At 38.5% G+C, this 18,652-nt stretch overlaps 1 protein-coding gene across 2 annotated transcripts in view; it reads right to left on the bottom strand.

Moving 5' to 3' along the window:
- Window positions 1-302: 302 nt before the first annotated feature.
- Window positions 303-18,652, bottom strand: part of U2SURP (U2 snRNP associated SURP domain containing) — a 50,682-nt gene continuing 32,332 nt past the window's right edge. For both annotated transcript variants that reach the window (XM_064152828.1, XM_064152829.1), the window contains 9 exons: window positions 17,883-18,005; window positions 15,868-16,024; window positions 15,401-15,496; window positions 14,412-14,478; window positions 12,416-12,578; window positions 6,088-6,198; window positions 3,654-3,772; window positions 2,662-2,829; window positions 303-856 (listed from right to left, as the gene is read on the bottom strand). In XM_064152828.1, the coding sequence (XP_064008898.1) occupies window positions 718-856; window positions 2,662-2,829; window positions 3,654-3,772; window positions 6,088-6,198; window positions 12,416-12,578; window positions 14,412-14,478; window positions 15,401-15,496; window positions 15,868-16,024; window positions 17,883-18,005 (1,143 nt within the window). In that variant the 3' untranslated portion in view covers window positions 303-717. The remainder of the gene's footprint in view (window positions 857-2,661; window positions 2,830-3,653; window positions 3,773-6,087; window positions 6,199-12,415; window positions 12,579-14,411; window positions 14,479-15,400; window positions 15,497-15,867; window positions 16,025-17,882; window positions 18,006-18,652) is intronic.

The following is an 18,652-nucleotide window of genomic DNA, read 5'->3' as shown; positions in this document are numbered from 1 at the left end:
CAAATATTCCTTGCAATGAGAATGGTGAAACACAAAGCAAAGCTTCACTTGCAAAGCTTATCGTGGCAGGCACCACACTTCTTCCACTGCTCTTACAGTTAGGTATCATGGTAGGAAAGAAAATCTACCCACTGGATTCAAAAGGTGTCTCTGGAGAGTGAAACAAGTGAGAAGAGGAACAAAGCTGTGTCTATACTGAAAGATCTAAGAGCACAGTATGTCTGAAATACACAGTACCTCCAAACAAACTATGAATTCCTCTAGAGATCTGTATCACCAAAATGGGGCAAGAAAACACCACCTTAATTTTCTGTTCAGATTTTATTTGAAATCTAATTCGTCAAGCTACAAAAAAGGGGGAACATTTGAGTTATTTCTGCTATGTCACAACATCCTAAAACAAAATATCACTACTGCCAGCAGATCAGTTACACACATTTCTGATGAAAACTCCTAAACACAAAAAAAAAACAAGTGTTTCATTTGGGCAATAGTCACAACGAAGGTATTTTGTACAATATAAAACAAGGACAGGTCTACAGATGCTGATACTCAGGAGTATACACGTGCATTCACCAAAAAAAATATTAAATCAAAATTAAAAAATCAGGAATGCTTTTTTGTTTTGTTGGTTGGTTTGTTTTAACAGACTGTTCAGGCACAAAAACAAAACCGCATTTCCAGTAAGTGACAGCATCATAAAAAACAGCAACGTTGTCAGTGTTTGCTTTTCTTTGACTTCTTGTGAGATCTGTGAGGAGAACGGGACTGAGACCTGGACTTTTTCCCTGACTTTTTAGGGGATCTGGATCGTGATCTTCTTGATCTTTTGGGTGTCCTGGAGCCAGATGGTGACCTTCAAAAAATAAAACCAGGTCAAATACTAATTGATAGTATCAACTTTTTCAGTACTTACTTGACATTCATTTAGAGAACTAAACAAAGTAGGAAAGAGTTTTCCCTAGTAAGAGGAAGCAACAGAGCAATATCTTGCTTTTAAGAGAAAAATCAATTTTGAGGGATAAGGTTGTTAATATACTTTGGTCTTTAGTGCTCACCATCTACAAGAAAACCAATTTTAATTCACATCCCTCTGAAACCAACACAAGGAATTCACAACATTCCACATGTGCCTCAACCACCCCAGCCCTTGTATTAGCAGCAGCCTCTATCTACACAGACAAAAAATGAAAAATTATGTTGAATTCTGTTAGGATGAAACCTTATTGTTTCTTATCAAACATGTTTAACCCCACAAAAAAACAACAGATGCTGAAAAAACTTTGTCATCAAGCCCACACCTAATTGCTGTTCAGATTACCCTAGGTGATCCCAGCTTTTGTCAGGGGGGCTGGACTTGATCTCTGGAATCATAGAATCACAGAATCAGCCAGGTTGGACGAGACATCCAAGATCATCCAGTCCAACCTAGCACCCAGCCCTGTCCAAGCAATTAGACCATGGCACTAAGTGCCCCATCCAGGCTTTACTTGAACACCTCCAGGGATGGCAACTGCACCAGCTCCCTGGGCAGCCCATTCCCATGTCAATTAGTCTCTCTGTGAAGAACTTCCTCCTAACTGACCCCTTCCAACCTCTAATATTCTGTGATTCTAATATTCTGTGATTCCCATTGGAATGGGCTGCCCAGGGAGGTGGTGGAGGCACCATCCCTGGAGGTCTTCACGAAAAGACTGGATGAGGCACTTAGTGCCATGGTCTGATTGACTGGATAGGGCTGGGGAATAGGTTGGACTGTATGATCTTGGAGGTCTCTTCCAACCTGGTTGATTCTATGATTCTGTGATTCTGTTAATACATTACTCTGCTATCATCTAAACTGAATGACCATCACATTAACCCTAAAAAAACCCAATCAACCATGTCTCAAATACTTTTTTACTTTTATCTGAAGTCATAATATAGCACAAGAATCTGACTGTCTGAAGAATCTTGTATCATAGAACAGAATCATAGAACAGTTTAGGTTGGAAGGGACCTCAAGGATTATCCAGTTCCAACCTCCTGCCATAGGCAGGGACACCTCCCACTAGAACAAGTTGCTCAAGGCCTCAAAGTATTCTATACCTTTTAAAAAAATGAAAGCCTGAACTTTAAAAGATTTGAGCTACAAAAGCATCGATACGATCATAAAATCTCAGCCCAAGTTTGATATTAACTATAACCAAATATTTGTGTCAGTCTGGAGATTAGGAAATAGCAATTTCAGAACCCATAAGCAGTATCCAATCTAGACTTTTTTGTTTGATTGTTTTGTCATTTCCAAACCAAACCACAGGAGAGGAGTCTCATGTAAGCACTATAATTCTAAGTTCTAGGGATTACAAAAGATTTGCCCTTTGAAAAGACAAAGTAAAGCAGCAAAGTGCTTTGGTTTACAGCAGCATTTCTCAAAGTTATCAGTAAGCAGGTAAAGAAGAACACAGAAGTGAAGAGTCTTGAGCTATCAAGGCTGTACACATTTCAAACACCACACCTGCAAAGATACTATCCAGGAAGATGTGATACAGTCCATCATGATGCAAAACCCTTGTCTATCAAACGTGCTTTGCTAAAAATCACACAAACAAAAAATCCAATGAAAACACACCCATGGGTTTAACTTTCCTACAATCTGCAAGAGAGGAAAAATCAACCTACCTTTTGGCTTTCTTGCTAGCATCTCTGGGAGAATCTTTATGTGATGACCGAGATCGGGAACTCTCTTTGTGGGAGCGCTCGGAGCGTTCCGACTTTGGTGACGGAGATTTCGCTCTTCTGCTGCCACTGCTGCGAGAGGGGCTGGGGGAACCACTGTGTCGTCTTTTCCTTTGGCAAGAAAGCAAGCACAGTTACACACCCGTGCAGAGACACACAGAGAAGGGAAAATGTGTATCCAAAAAAAAAAGGATTTCTTCCTGTAATTGTTTTCTTTTGTTCAGTGTAATGTTAGAGCCTTTTAAGTTGTTACAAAATAGTGCCTTTTTCTTTCATAACTAAGTTTAGAGCGTGCACCAGATTTTCTCTAGGAACAAAAAATAGTGAGGCCTGTGACTCATCTTTGTTTGGTGCAGTGTGAAAACATTTTGTCACAGTTTCCTGAAAAGCAAGGCATTGTATCACATCTACGCTTAATGCCACGGAAAAGTTTGGCTACATGGTATTAGAAGATCACAAATCCACTACCCTAAAACTAGCTGTAAGATGAATAACATTTCACGGTATCACCAAGGTTGGAAGAGACCTCATAGATCATCAAGTCCAACCCTTCTGAGTCACCACAAATACTCTCTGGTATGACTTCAGCATGGGTTTCTGACTAATACACTGCAGTTAATTCACTGGTGAAAACCATTTAATTATGCCCTGTTTACAGCTGGTTGTTATTTTACTGTATTTCCTCAGGACCTAAACGAGCTAAAAGGGGATTCTAATTAGAAGGGCACATCACCTGAGGCAGGGTTAAAGTGACAAGTCTTTTACCATTTGGAGGCATGTTTTAACATCTAAAACACATTTCTTTTGTTGTTAGGTGGGGTTTTCCTGTTTGGGTGGGTTTGTTTGAAAATAACATAGATGATAGAACATAATCTCAAGGCTGCTACTCTATACAAAAGATACTGACTGTAAGGTTTTTCCTCCCATCCACATACCTCTCTTTTCTTGTTGGTGTACATTCCTCCTTTTCCTTCTTATCTTTGGACCTGGTTTCAGATTTTTCCTTGTCCTTTTTGTCTCTGTCCCGTTCTCTTTCCATCTCTTTTTCTTTTTCCTAAATGATTAGAAGCATTAGAAGTGTGACTATTAGCTAAAACAAATCACAAACAGCCTAAAAGCAGTGAGCACTGGAGGAATACAACAAATCAACTGGGAAGGGAACCAATGTGCACACCATACTTGTTTTTCAGATCTCTACTACTGCTTTGTACATAGAAGTCTTTCCTGTAACACAAACACTGGCAAAAACATAGAAGATGTCACACTATGTGATGAAGTCTGAATATTTAGTTTGAAACTAACAGTCTTAAATTTTACACATTTCAGGGAAGCATTTCAGCTCTAACGGATCTTCTAAACTCAATTAAACATGAAATACCAGGAAGTTAAAACATGTGCATTCACCTTCATTAGTCCAGACTGAACATTGGAAAAAAAAATCTCTTAACTACAAGGTAAAACAGGAGTCTACAACAACATCTACTCTGAAACAACAGAAAACAACCCACAAATAGGGTCCATTTCTGTATGCCACCAGGAACACTTTTAAGAAAATAGATACCCTGAGTACACCTCATTTGTCTGTGAAACAGAAAATCTGTTATACAAAAATGAACCTAAACTATCAGGGAAGTCTGAGTGCAGAGATATGCTTCTTTCAGTACTGACACAGAGTTCTTCCCACGGTGAAAAACAAAAATGCGTGTGTTTATGCACACTCCATAAAGAAGACAAGGAATAGGTGATTTAGCTGAATGACAGGAAGGAAAAGAGGGCAACAAGAAGGAGGGAGGGGATAGGAAACAGCAAGACAGCTATACTAATCTAGTCTCACATTTTCTTTACATGGAAGACTTAGCAGTAAAGTTTTAGTGTCCCTGAGTATTGCAAACTACTGCTAAAATTCCACTGAAATCAATGGCCTCTTAAGATGTGCCTAGCTCAGTTGATAGCATTATTGATAATTCTGTCTTAATAAATAGGAATAAACAGTACTTTTAAGTAACTGTAAGTTCCTGTTCTCTTAGAAATACCAATAGTACTATGAAAATTACTCCTGGAAAGCTTATTTGATATAAATTAGACAAAAAAAACCCAAGAACTATGACCTGGCACCAAGTCTGTGGGAAATGCAACCAGAGCCAGTATTACATCATTATTATACAGACTAACTTAATTATGGAATTAAAGCAAAAGATATTATTTTTATTCCCTTAACAACAGGTTCATTATTGTTTTAATCATCTGTTATAATTTAATATTTCTTAACTATTAGATTCATCATTGAAAGTGATACAGTTACTAAACCATTAAATATTCCAAGTTGGTTGAACTAGTTCCAACATACAGTATCTAAAAAAAGATACTGTATGGAATTAAGATTTCTGGGGTGTTTTTTTAAGGTACTAACTAAACATTCTGTGCTTATCATACAAATTACACATTTGTCCAATGACAGAAAACTCTGACCTACATTTAAAAGTCTTAATTGCTAACATCCATCTCCAAATATCTAAATCTCCTTCAGGGATCAGCTTTAATTTTAGAAATCTCTTTCTCAGAAGTACTGTGCAAAATTACTTCACTGAATTAGTCAAATGCAGAGTATCAAATAATGAAAAGCACAAGGGACAAATGCCTGGTCAAATCTACCTATTTGTATTTAGCTTCCAAGAACTGCATGGGTACCTAATTTGATCATTAATCTGTCAGTGTGAAAACACATTAGAGAAACAACTGTTCCTTCCTCTCTCTCTCTGTCAAGGCAGTGCCCAAACAAATTCCTCATCCTTTTGTTAGGTTTCAAAGATTCAAAACGACATGACACCACACATATGATGCTATTTTTTAAAGCCACTTTGACTACACAGTCCAGACAGATCTATTACAAAAGGGCAATGATACAGAATTATTCACTTTTGGGTGACAGTATGAGCTGGAATTATCCAGGCAATCTTAAGACATTGGAGAATCATAAGCACCTATGTTGGAAGCTTTAGCACAATGGATCAATTACTAAAAGCAAAATGAAAAATGTGATGCATATCTTCAACTGACAGTTCTCCCTTTCCTTTCCCACACTTAGCAGTATGCTTTATGTAAGCAAACGCTTCTGTGTGATCCAGAAGTGACCTCTTTGAGGCTTCAAGAGAGTCTGCTAATATCCATCCGTAGAGTGTCATGTCTTACATTGCTTTAACACAAAGATTTTAATTATTCTGTAGAAAGCACTTGAACTTAAGACATGCAGTTTGACATGACAGCATAATTTTAACCAGAACCTTGTTACACTTAATGCCACCTTACGTTTGTTGAATTCAATACAAGCCTATCACAGAATCACAACCAAACATAAAGAACATTTCTTACCCTCTGGAGCAGCTTGTCTCTATAGTGTTCAACCTGTTCCTGAAAACTCTGGCCTGGTTTCTTGGGTCTTTTTCCAGACTCTAACTCATCCTGAAACTTCATTACCTTAAGCTGTGAAAATAATACTGACCATTAGGTTATTGGGCTGATTATTGTCCAGTTAGGCAGGTGGCTGAAAATGAAATTTCCATGATTTAGAAGCAGTGTTCTACATTCTTCCTATAGAAGTTTGTGCACAAAGAGACAGACTAACTTAATCTAAACTGGATCAAAACAACAAAACCACTTACTTGTCTGCAGGCACCTGCAGGTTTTTACAAACATGTTAAGAACTAAAATAAAGGATTGGTTTTTCTTATCCTAATAAATACATCATTACAACACTGACCCTTGCATTTCTTAAACAAGTACCTATTTTTTTCTTTAAAAATGAGATCATCTACTAAATGAATCTTAATATATTGTTTGATTTTTCTTGTCTCCTCCAAGTTTTCCTTTGGAAACTGCTTTTCCCCCGTTTAACTCTGAATATTGAAATCAAATTAAGGTCAAGAGTGGCTGATTTGAAAGAAGTCATTTTTACTAACATAATACTCTTTCATGTGTTATCAAGCTCAACAACAAAATTCAGTTCCCTGGTGCTGCCAATTGTAATCTACAATTAAGTCACAAAGTTAAGCCAAGGTCAGATTTTTTCCATGTTGATTTTTGGTCTACATACACTAAAATCTTTCTGCAGGTTGATTCACATCATAAAACTTCACTCTCATCTCTTACTGTTTGTCCATTCTTTATTCTCACTGATACAGCCTTTTACAAACAATCCTCCTTTTTTTTTTGATGAGGAGGTGTCTCTTTTTTTTTGAGGGAGTGAGATGGAGCTTGGTAGTAAGTCATTTGTATTTGTCAGCTCCCTTCCAAATATTTATGCTCTGCCTCTCCTGGATTTCCTGTTTCAATGCCTATCTGCACAGACCTATATATGAGCAGATTTTTGCCATGTTTGAGGTTTTATTTTTAGTGAACACAAAAAAATACTTTCCTCTTGAGAAACAGTTAACTCTTCTACACTGAAAACACACCAAGGAAAGGCTTTGCCACTGTGTCTGTTTTGATTATCTGAAAGGATTCTTACTCTCTAGGTCCTCAATCCCCTAATAAGAAGTAGGTACATTTGAAATAAATCAATAAAGCAAACCCCTGCCAAAAGCATCAGGCCAGACAGGATATGAAGACACCATACATTCTAATCCTTCAATTACTGACTGAGCAAAATAAGAAAGCATTACAAAAACAAACTAATCAGAAAAACAAATAGGGTAAGAAATGTAAAATTCAGGCAAGAGCAGCACTGCTTTGAACAGGATCCTCTTCCACAGAAAGAGAAATTAACCACAGCAAATTTCTGCCAAATGTTCTGCTTATCTCCTTCACTTATAGGCTATGCTTTACCTACGGTTGAGCACTTGTAATTTTTGGTTACAATTCAGCCAGTTAAATAGTCAGCAGCCAATGACACCTGACGTTTTCATTCATCACACACCACTCCACCTTCCCTAAGGGCGTTTTTGTTTTCTCCCTTCAAATGTACAAGTTTCAAAAGCAGGAATACCTCTTGGAACCACAGTCAGTGTCACCCTGTACCACCTATTCTGCTAAGAACTCAAGACTGCTTTCTTTACTATCATGCCAACTCCAAGGCCATTATTTGCTGAACCAAAGGAAGATAGAGGCGGCTTAGGTGATCCAAAAGGTTTCTTGGGCTGTCATGGCCAGGTGACTTCTACTTTGTTTTCACAAATCCATCACCCAGATAATTAAACAACAAACAAACAAAAAAGAAAAACTACATACACTCAAAAATGTATAAAACCATCAGCCAAAATAAAACATCAAATCTCAAACATGCCAACGAAGTCCACAGAATAAAACTCTCCTAAGATTTCATTTCTTTACATTTTTAGCCAAAGCTATGACACTTTCTCTGTTTAACCATATTTTGAAATCAAGGAAACGTGAGCTATAGCTCACAGTAACCAGAAATGAAGGAAAAGTAGGAATCTGATCAAGAAGCTTTGCTTGCTAAACTAATCCAGACATAAAGAAATGCTAACCTTTAGCAGTTTGTCTTACATGCTTCAAAAACTGTTCATGGTTTTCTAATCTTCTGCTGATACTGAGCCCATACATAGCTGTCCTCAGTTAACCTGAGGCTATTTCAGAAGTTCACAGCCTCAGAATTTAAATGGCCAGGCTCAAACACAACTTACTTGACATAAATCAACTGCATACTACATATTATGATTAACTAGAAAACTAATCACCAGATGCTGATGAATGATAGGAATTTCTGCTTGATACAAAACTGCATTCAAATCTAGACTGATCAAAGACAAGAAAGTACCTAAGCAGGTTGAATGTTTTGTTTATCCTTAAACAGACTTGCCCCAAGAAAAACTGCAACATCCTCCTAGACTTTGCCAGAAGCAGAGCAAAAGATTTCTCCAAAAGCTTGCTTTCCCCAGCAAATCTATGAGCAGTGGAATTTATGCAGCTATCATATTATCAACAACAGATGACAGCGATATTGATGCGCACATGAAAAGTATCTCTTCAGCCATAACAGACTTCTGGCATGCTCAGCCACCCTTACAGGATGCCATGTGTCTTGAAGCTAAGCAGTTCCACACTTTTGTTTCTGTGCAAAACAGAAGGAGATCCAAAGTCTTAAAATAGACCACAAGCTGCTAAATTAAGAGTAATTATCTTCTAAGGAACAACTGCTATAAACAAGGAAACTATCAGTCAAGCAAGAGGCAAGCCACAATGAGTGAGCTATCTAATTGGATATCCTTTTGCGGTTTGGCAGTGGCCACAAATGAACCAGGTAGCAGTCAGGAGGAAAGGGACCTGGGGGTACTGATAGACAGTAAGCTGAAGATGAGGCAGCAGTGTGCCCAGGTGGCCAAGAGAGCCAATGGCATCCTGGCCTGCATCAGGAACAGTGTGGCCAGTAGGACAAGGGAGGTTATTCTGCCCCTGTACTCAGCACTGGTCAGGCCACACCTTGAGTACTGTGTCCAGTTCTGGGCCCCTCAATTCAAGAGAGATGTTGAGGTGCTGGAACATGTCCAGAGAAGGGCAACAAAGCTGGTGAGGGGCCTGAAACACAAACCTTATGAGGAGAGGTTGAGGGAGCTGGGCCTGTTTAGCCTGGAGAAGAGGAGGCTCAGGGGTGATCTTATTACTGTCTACAACTACCTGAAGGGACATTGTAGCCGGGGGGGGGGTGGCCTCTTCTCCCAGGTAACCAGCAATAGAACAAGGGGACACAGTCTCAAGTTGTGCCAGGGTAAGTCTAGGCTGGATATTAGGAAGAAGGTCTTCACAGAGAGAGTGATTTCCCATTGGAATGGGCTGCCCAGGGAGGTGGTGGAGGCACCGTCCCTGGGGGTCTTCAAGAAAAGACTGGATGAGGCACTTAGTGCCATGGTCTAGTTGATTGGATAGGGCTGGGTGATAGGTTGGACTAGATGATCTTGGAGGTCTCTTCCAACCTGGTTGATTCTATGATTCTAGGTACTGAAGCCTCCACAGACTGTAAAGAGCAAAGGGTTATATTGCTCTATCTATGATCACAAGCCTCAGATAGCTCCTATGACTCGATGAGCAAATACACAAAAGTGAGTATTTTGCCCACTAAGCACCATAACCCAGAGAAACAAGGAATGCAAACTATGAAACTTGAGTTTCTCGGCAAAAGTACACAGGACCTGGAAACCAGAACAGGATGTATGCTTTGGATATAGCTGCTCAAGCACAAGATGGATCTAGACATGCTGGAGCAGGTCCAGAGAAACTGTCAGAAGGCTTAAACATCTCTCCTGTGAAGAAAGGCTGAGATTATTAAATTGTTCAGCCTGGAGAAGGCTTCTGGGGGACCTTCTTGCAACCTTTTAACAGGTCAAGGGGCCTAACAGAAAGATGCAGGTAGTCTTTTTAACTAAGACCTGTTGTGACACAACAAGGAGTGATGGTTTTAAAAGAGGGGAGATTCAAACTAGCTATAAAGAAGTATATTTTACCTTTTTCATTGTACAGAGGTTGGACTAGATGACCTGTAAAAAGTCTCTTCCAACTCAAACCATTCTATAGTAGGTAAGAACTTTTGAGAGTGAATGCTTTAGAAGTAGTACAGTGATTACTTCCCTGTGAAACTTGAGGATAAGTTTTTTAATTTAAGTACTTCTATAGTGTCTGAGGTGTTAAGGAAAAAAAAAAAACACCCTACCCTCTTCTAGTGATTTCAAAAGTGTGAATCAGAGATGGTAATTTAATTACTATAAAGAACAAAGATGGCAACACGCACTTGGAAACCTCAAATATTTACCACTAAAACTGTTACAGATGGGATGCTCTCATGAAAGAATTTACAACACTCATGCTTGTGTAAAACTGACAATGATTAAATCACTTCCTAATCAACCTCAGTAACGGCCAAGGAAACATCTATAAAACAGATACTCAGTCTGACAGAAGCCCTTTGCATAACTGCTACAATCATCATTACAGCAAACTGAAAACTAGCTTCATTGGTACTTTATCAGTAGTCTGACATTATGTACTTCCTTCTGAACTGCTGCTACTATAAGTCAAGTCAGTCATAAATGCCATTTAGCTTTTTGCAATGTCAGAATTAACTCACTCACAAATGGTTATGCATGATGAACTTTCAAAATGCTATGCAAAGCAAGAGGTTTCTAAGTGCTTAGTTATAGTCCATTAATTTTAATAACCTGAATTATTAAACTCGAGTGTATCTGAGAGAAACAACAGTTGTAACATGTTAAAATATTATTGCTTGCACATCTTAGAAGAGTATTATGGGAGTTTGTTAATGTCCAATTTCAGCTGCTACATTATAACATAAATAGGTAGACACTCATAATTCTACCTTCAAAATGTCACCCAAATTATCATCTGTCACTTGGAGATGCTACAACTGCAAGAAGTAGTTTTGCAGTGTCTTAATGTCATTTTAATGCACTGACCAGAAGGTGTAAGAATTTCAGTACTCAACTTAGTAGGGCTTTAATACTGAATACAAACTGGAAAGCTGCAAGCAATTTTAAACCTGGTTTTGTATGGCACTGTATGACTGAAAGGCTACACTGCTAGACAAAGCTCATGCTGAATTCAAGTTACCTTTTCAATCCATCACAAGCTCACGAGTCAGCAGGAAGACACAAGAAAACTGTACTTATCATAGAATAAAGGAGGTTGGAAAAAACCTCCAAGATCATCCAGTCCAACCTATCACCCAGCCCTAGCCAATCAACCAGACCATGGCACTAAGTGCCTCATCCAGGCTTTTCTTCAACACCTCCAGGGACAGTGAGTCCACCTTAATGGCTATGCTAACATCTGTGCTTGGAGCAAATATCCCCCTTTTTCAGGACTACTTGGTTTAGTTGGATCTATTTTATTTGATGGCTAACACAATGTCCCAGGTTGAGACAACAGGGTTAAAAATCTTCTGGGGACTAGATTGTTATTCAATCCCACAATTCTGCTATCTTGTTATAAGCTCACAGCAAGGTCAGTTCACTCTCCTTTCCTCCTCCTCCTGCCGTGTGGTGGGAGCCAATTTATAAGGAGGAACATGTAAACAGTAGGCCTCTTTGGATGGCAGAGGCATCTGGGGGGTGGGGAGGAATGGAGCACTGGGGAGTGTAGATCCACATTTTTTTTTTGAGATGGGGAAAAATTCAAGGGGTTTTGCCATGGATGCAGTAATTGCTTTGTAATATCTATCACTGTATTTCTCTCTAAACATAATTCTGTATTTCTTCTCCACTTTGAGAGTTTAATTTCTGTCGCTATCTTTAAAAATCCCACGACACACAGCAAAGAGAGCAACTTAAAAATGCAATAAAAAATGGATACATCAAAGCAAGAGACATGAGAGAACAAGAAAGGCACAGGACTAAGTCCACATGCAAAAGGCACTCCCAGTTGCCAAAAGCAGGAAAACATGGAGGAATCCAAGTAATCTGAGGTCATCAGTAATACTGACAAAAGGACACTGAGAAAGAAAAGGAATTCTCAACATGCAATATCCCTTGATGTAAATATTCATTTTTTTCTTGTGTTGTTTTAACAGCCAAAAGAAGGGTAGGCTGTAAACAAATGTACCTTTATAAAAATACACTGGACTAAAAAAAAGAAAATTTCAGTAAAAATAAACCCCTATTTTACAGAAAGAACTTGTAAGAGGCAGGAGGGTTGGAAAGGTAGAGAAGGGTGACACAAAACACGATGTACTGACCTCTATCTCTCGGAGTTTGGCACGCTTTTCTTCACTCATTTCTGAATATTTGACTGAGGACTTGGATTCAGGCATTTCTTCTTTAATGGGATTGGAATATATGTGCTGTTCTTCTGACTTGGAACTCTGTGTATCTTCCTCATCTTCACTTTCTTCTTCTTGGCTTTAAAGAAAACCATATAAAACTAACATAAATATATTTAAGACAGTTACCTGTCTCTCCTGCTTAGTTTCTGTAATTAGTTACTGCTTTCAAAATCTGTTAAGTAAGACTGTTATATAAAAGTCTGCAGCCACAGAACAGTATCACAGTATCATCAAGGTTGGAAGAGACCTCAGAGATCATCAAGTCCAACCCTTTACCACAATTCTCAAGGCTAGACCATGGCACCAAGTGCCACGTCCAACCTTGCCTTGAACAGCTCCAGGGACGGCAACTCCACCACCTCCCTGGGCAGCCCATTCCAGTGTCCAATGATTCTCTCAGTGAAGAACTTTCTCCTCACCTCAAGCCTAAATTTCCCCTGGCATAGCTTGAGGCTCCATCTGTGAGACAAGTATCTTAATAAATCATTAGTTTTTATTACTCAGATAATTCACAGATGCCTTCTTGAAGCTTAAGTGTTATCAAGTTCCTACCTAACTCAGCTACAAAACCAATCCACTATCCCAAAAAAACCCAAAAAACTCTTTAAGTGCTCTGATTGTTCCTTTATGAAAGAACAAAAAGAATTTTACTATGCTTTTGCTTTTTAGAGACAAAACTGAGACATGACAGATATCTGAAGTGATATTCCCAAGCTGGCCACTAGAGTGCTGCAGATCTACACGCAACCCAGTAAGGCGCTTGGAACATTGCTAAGGGATGCTCTCAATGGCCTAAAGAACAAAGTAAAAGGACTGCTGAAAAGCAGCAGATGGCATAGAGTCTATCAGCAACCAAAGAAATATATACATCAAAACATTATTCACTGTGTCTGTTCTGGGAGCAAAATGCAGAGGTGTAGACACATTCATACATATCTGACATGAAGATTTCCAAGATGTAAAATACTACTCTTATTATTTGACATTAAGTTATTAACCTTAATCTTTAAACTGATGCTGACTTAACAACTCTACCAAAAGGGGTAATTTATTGTGTTAGGGGAAAAAAAAGACTATGAAGCAGCAAAATTCTGATTTTGCTCCATTTTCTTATTGCCCTGCTTTCAAAATTTAACAGTTATTCTCTTTTAGTACATAGGTATCTTATAGGATCTATAACAGCATACAGAATATCCTCAGAGAAGGTATCTTATAGGATAGGAGTGTCCAAAGACACTCAACCTTAGCTTGTAGGATCTCTTATAGGATACAGGATATCCTTATAGGATAACTTACAGGATAGGAATGTCCAAAGACACTCAACCTTAGCTTACAGGATCTCTTATAGGATACAGGATATCCTTATAGGATACAGGAGATCTTACAGGTGTGTCCAAAGACACTCAACCTTAGCTTACAGGATCTCTTATAGGATACAGGATATCCTTATAGAATATAGGATATCTTAGAGGATAGAAGTCTCCAAAGACAGACTACTTTAGCTTACAGGATCTCTTATAGGATACAAGATATCCTTATAGGATATCTTACAGGATAGGAATGTCTCAAAGACACTCAACCTTAGCTTGCAGGATCTCTTGTAGGATACAGGATATCCTTATAGGATATAGGAGATCTTACAGGATAGGAGTGTCCAAAGACACTCAACCTTAGCTTATAAGATCTCCTATCCTATATCCTGTAAGGATATCCTGTATATTATATCTTATAGGATAGGAGTGTCCAAAGACACTCAACCTTAGCTTATAAGATCTCTTATCCTATATCCTGTAAGGATATCCTGTATGCTATATCTTATAGGATAGGAGCGTCTAAAGACACTCAATCTTAAGATGCTCAGATGCAGAAAAAGAGATTATTTTCTCCATCAGAATAAAAAAACATTTACTTTTGAATTTCCTCTTCTTCAGATTCTTCATGTTGATCAAAAAGCTCCCACTTAGAAGTAGTAACAGCTAGAAGAGAGGGTAAAGAAAAAAAATTAACAGGAAAAGCTATCACTTGATCTGAAAATCAGTACTTACAATACAAATTCAAATTACAACACGATAAAGTTTACCAGCATTTAGCACTCAGTAGAGACTATTTCACAGAAATGCTCTCAAAGTGCCTGTTATCAGAATAGATACTCTTTACAGAGCTAGTCACTTAACGCTGCATCTCATGTTTCAGTAAACCCTTCAAAACCAGCCAAGTATATTTAGAAAGACTGCCATCACATACCCAGATTTTCCTTCTATATTTATTCCTTCTGAACAGGAAATAATTTTTAAAGGTCAGTACCTTATTGAAGCAGAGGAACAAACCCAGAATACACTATATTTTGCACTTGTTATAACTAAAACAGATGTTACAATTGAAAATTCCTTGGATTACTACAGAAATCAAATCAGAAATCAGATCAGCATTTTTCAACAGATCAGCTGAAAATAGCTAAGTGACATTAAGCTTTACTTTGGGAAGTGTTTATGCTGTGGGATTTGCTAGGGTAGGGTATTTCACAAGAAGCTGGGAAGAGCCCACAGTCAAACCTGACCAGCCAAAGGGATACTGGACAACATACTGACAAAATCAGTATGTAGAGAGGGAGCTGGGCAGGCTGGGTATCAGACTATGTGGTGAGCAGCTGCATTGTAAACCATTAGTTTTATGTATCATTTCATTACCATTATTGTTATTGCTGCTGTTTCTTCACTTTTTATGTTGCTTGACTAAACTATCCTCATCTCAAGCCACAGGGCTTTGCCTTTTTCTCCCAATTCTCCTTCCCATCCCACTGGGGCAGGAGAAGCGGGTGGCAAGGGAGCAAGCAGCTGCACAGTACTTAGCTGTCAGCTGGCTCTAAACCACAGTTCAATATATACTTTGAAAACTAACCTTGAGCTTCCAGCTCTGATTCATCCACTGCTTCCCACTTTGAAGGGGCAACTTTAAATATAGGCTCGTTCTTTTTTGAGTCTTCAGCTGTATCCACTGTTGGAAAAAGACAGAAAAAAATCATTTCTAATGCTCTTCAAAAGGTTAAATAGGAAAATACAATACAACAACCAAGTTTAAATATACTGAAGTATATTTTACTGGTATATTGTTTGCAAAGAAATTACAGCCTGGAAATTCCTGTGCACAACATCAGAAGACACTGTGTGCCTGAAGCAATTACAATCTAAAAGTAGCTTTTAAACTAATTCTTCCTAGGACAAAATTTAATTAATCAATTCAACATTCTGCAAAGCTCCATGCAGTGTTAATTCTTCTCTGTACTTGGAAAAACTACTTGGGAAATAAGAAAAGGATCAACAAAAACTGAAAATTCAAACTGAGAGTAAAGTTGAAATATTTCATACAAGGAATGCCATCCAGATCATCATCCAGTGATTTAATTGGGACTCCATCAAGATCATCAATGGGAGCAGCATCGATGGGAATTCCATCCACATCTTCTAGTGGCGCACCGTCAAGCTCTTCCTCAATGGGAGCTCCATCAAGATCATCTGGTACTTCCTGAAATCAAATAAGAGTTTCAAGAATAAAATCTACACTGTTTTTCTTTAGTTCTCCATTATTGATCCATTTCTTTTTAAGAAGTAGCTTTAAAAACACCTGAAACCACAAACCCAAAACATTAGCAATTTTTGCTACTTATTGCAGAGGGAAAACATGGCAACATCCTCCCATCCAAAATTCTAAGCAAGAACTTGCAATCTGCACACAACATCCCAGAAGCTTTGCAATAGCTACATTTAAAAGAAGTTTTATTAAGCTGAGATTTAGCTTGAAATGAGCCTTTTACAGTGAAATGAATCATGTTGAGGTGCTGGAACATGTCCAGAGAAGGGCAACGAAGCTGGTGAGGGGCCTGGAACACAAACCCTATGAGGAGAGGTTGAGGGAGCTGGGCCTGTTTAGCCTGGAGAAGAGGAGGCTCAGGGGTGATCTTATTACTGTCTACAACTACCTGAAGGGACATTGTAGCCAGGTGGGGGGTGGCCTCTTCTCCCAGGTAACCAGCAATAGAACAAGGGGACACAGTCTCAAGTTGTGCCAGGGTAGGTATAGGCTGGATATTAGGAAGAAGTTCTTCACAGAGAGAGTGATTTCCCATTGGAATGGGCTGCCCAGGGAGGTGGTGGAGGCACCGTCCCTGGGGGTCTTCAAGAAAAGACTGGATGAGGCACTTAGTGCCATGGTCTAGTTGATTGGATAGGGCTGGGTGCTAGGTTGGACTGGATGATCTTGGAGGTCTCTTCCAACCTGGTTGATTCTATGATTCTATACTTACTGCATATAGAAGATTCCCTGAGAATCAGTAGTCTGAACAACTGGCAGAAATCAACTATTTCACAGGACCACACATTTAATGATAAATACATCTACATATCCCAAGATGTTAGACATAAGCACTGTCCTTCATAGCTGCACTTTCACCCTGCTCTGCTGCTAAGGGAAATACATTGGTCTCCTTCCTGATGTCCTTGCCTATGGCAGGGGGTTGGAACTGCATGATCCTTGAGGTCCCTTCCAACCTAAACCTAAGTGTGCTTTCAGAGAGTTAAAAAATGAACTTATCCTATAGAAATATCCATTTATTAGTGTCCACTGTCTTGATTCTCTTAGGAATCTCTAATTCTCTTAACAGATCTCTACTGATCTCTTAACAGATCAGTACACATTCAGTATTAATGGTATTCTTAGCTTTTTAAGCACAGAGCTTCAAAATACTGCAATTTTTACATGTCTATTGAATGTACTATTCAATAACTAAAACTCACTGCACAACCTATTTAAAATAACCTCTCTAAAGAAAGATCTCTTTAAATGCTGTATCTTAATTAGAAAGTTAACAACATACTACTCCAGCACAATACAGCAAAACCTAAACATCACCAGTGTAAATGATCTCTCATAACCTTCTTCTCAAACTAAGAGTTGATGGCTCTATCACATCCAAGAGTGACACTTGCAAAACTCAAATTCAGGTAGTTAGATGCCTAGCTACTTAGATCTGTCAGAGATTAAACCTAATGCCCAAAATTCTAACTCAAAATCTACAGACAGATACCACAGAGTGTTTCCAATACAAAGGAAATACATGTCATTGTGCACTTCTCTGTGCTCTGAGATGGTTTCACCATGTAACTCCATCACAGCACCTAATCTACAAGCAACGAATGCATAAACAAACTAAACTATATTTGCATTTGAAAATATCCAATACACCTATATCAAAGAGTCAGGAGTCAGAGAGAAGAAAGCCCTTATTTTACTCCTCTGGAAACATCAAAATAATCCTTGCTAAACCTATTTTATATATACATGCTTTGGCTCACCTTTTGCTAGCATCACTACCAGGGTCACTTACCTCTGTTTCTTTATCTTCCATGATATTTACAAGCCCCAAGAAAATATTCTGTAGCTTGATGAGAAATGGTTCTGGATAGATTGCCCAGTCTTCCCATGCCCGGAAGCACGTCATGACCCGTTGCTAAAGGGAAGAGCAAAAAAAAAACCACTATGCCAATAAATTTTGAATTAAGAACTTCTAAGTGATTGGAAACACACAGAGAACTATTGCTGTAGACAGCCACTCCTAACTAGTTCCATACCAGAGTATATTACAATGGCACTAAGCTGGGCAAGACTAATAATGTTGAAAAACTATGTATATAGGAACTATTTTTCTTTTTAAACCTCACTTGGTTTCATTTTCTTTTCAAATTCCTGTTGCATTATCCATTTCAGCTGTTCACAGTTTTTGTACCAATAGTAAGCTGCATTCTGCCCAGATGTATGAAGCAGGTTCCTCTACTAAACATAACAGAAAACAGCCTTCCCCTACAAAATAACTGCAATTAACTCTGGGTTCCTACTTTCATTTTTTTAAGTATATTGAAATGATAGGATTCAGCTCAAGCTAGACACATTGAATGTAGCTAGAGATGTAGATGCAAAAAAAATGAAACTGTAATTCTACTCCTTGTCTTTATCATATAATTTAATAAACAAAAACAGCAGGTAACTAAAACTGACTCTCAATCTAGTGCAACCGAAAGCAGCAAAGGTAGGACAAGCAGGATCAAGACCTTAATACAGAAGAAGTACCTATACTGGAGGCCTTGTATTTAAAGCTTA

Source organism: Pogoniulus pusillus, chromosome 13 (assembly GCF_015220805.1).
Source record: "Pogoniulus pusillus isolate bPogPus1 chromosome 13, bPogPus1.pri, whole genome shotgun sequence".
NCBI classification, from domain to species: domain Eukaryota; kingdom Metazoa; phylum Chordata; class Aves; order Piciformes; family Lybiidae; genus Pogoniulus; species Pogoniulus pusillus.
This window is presented reverse-complemented; position numbering and strand designations above follow the sequence as displayed.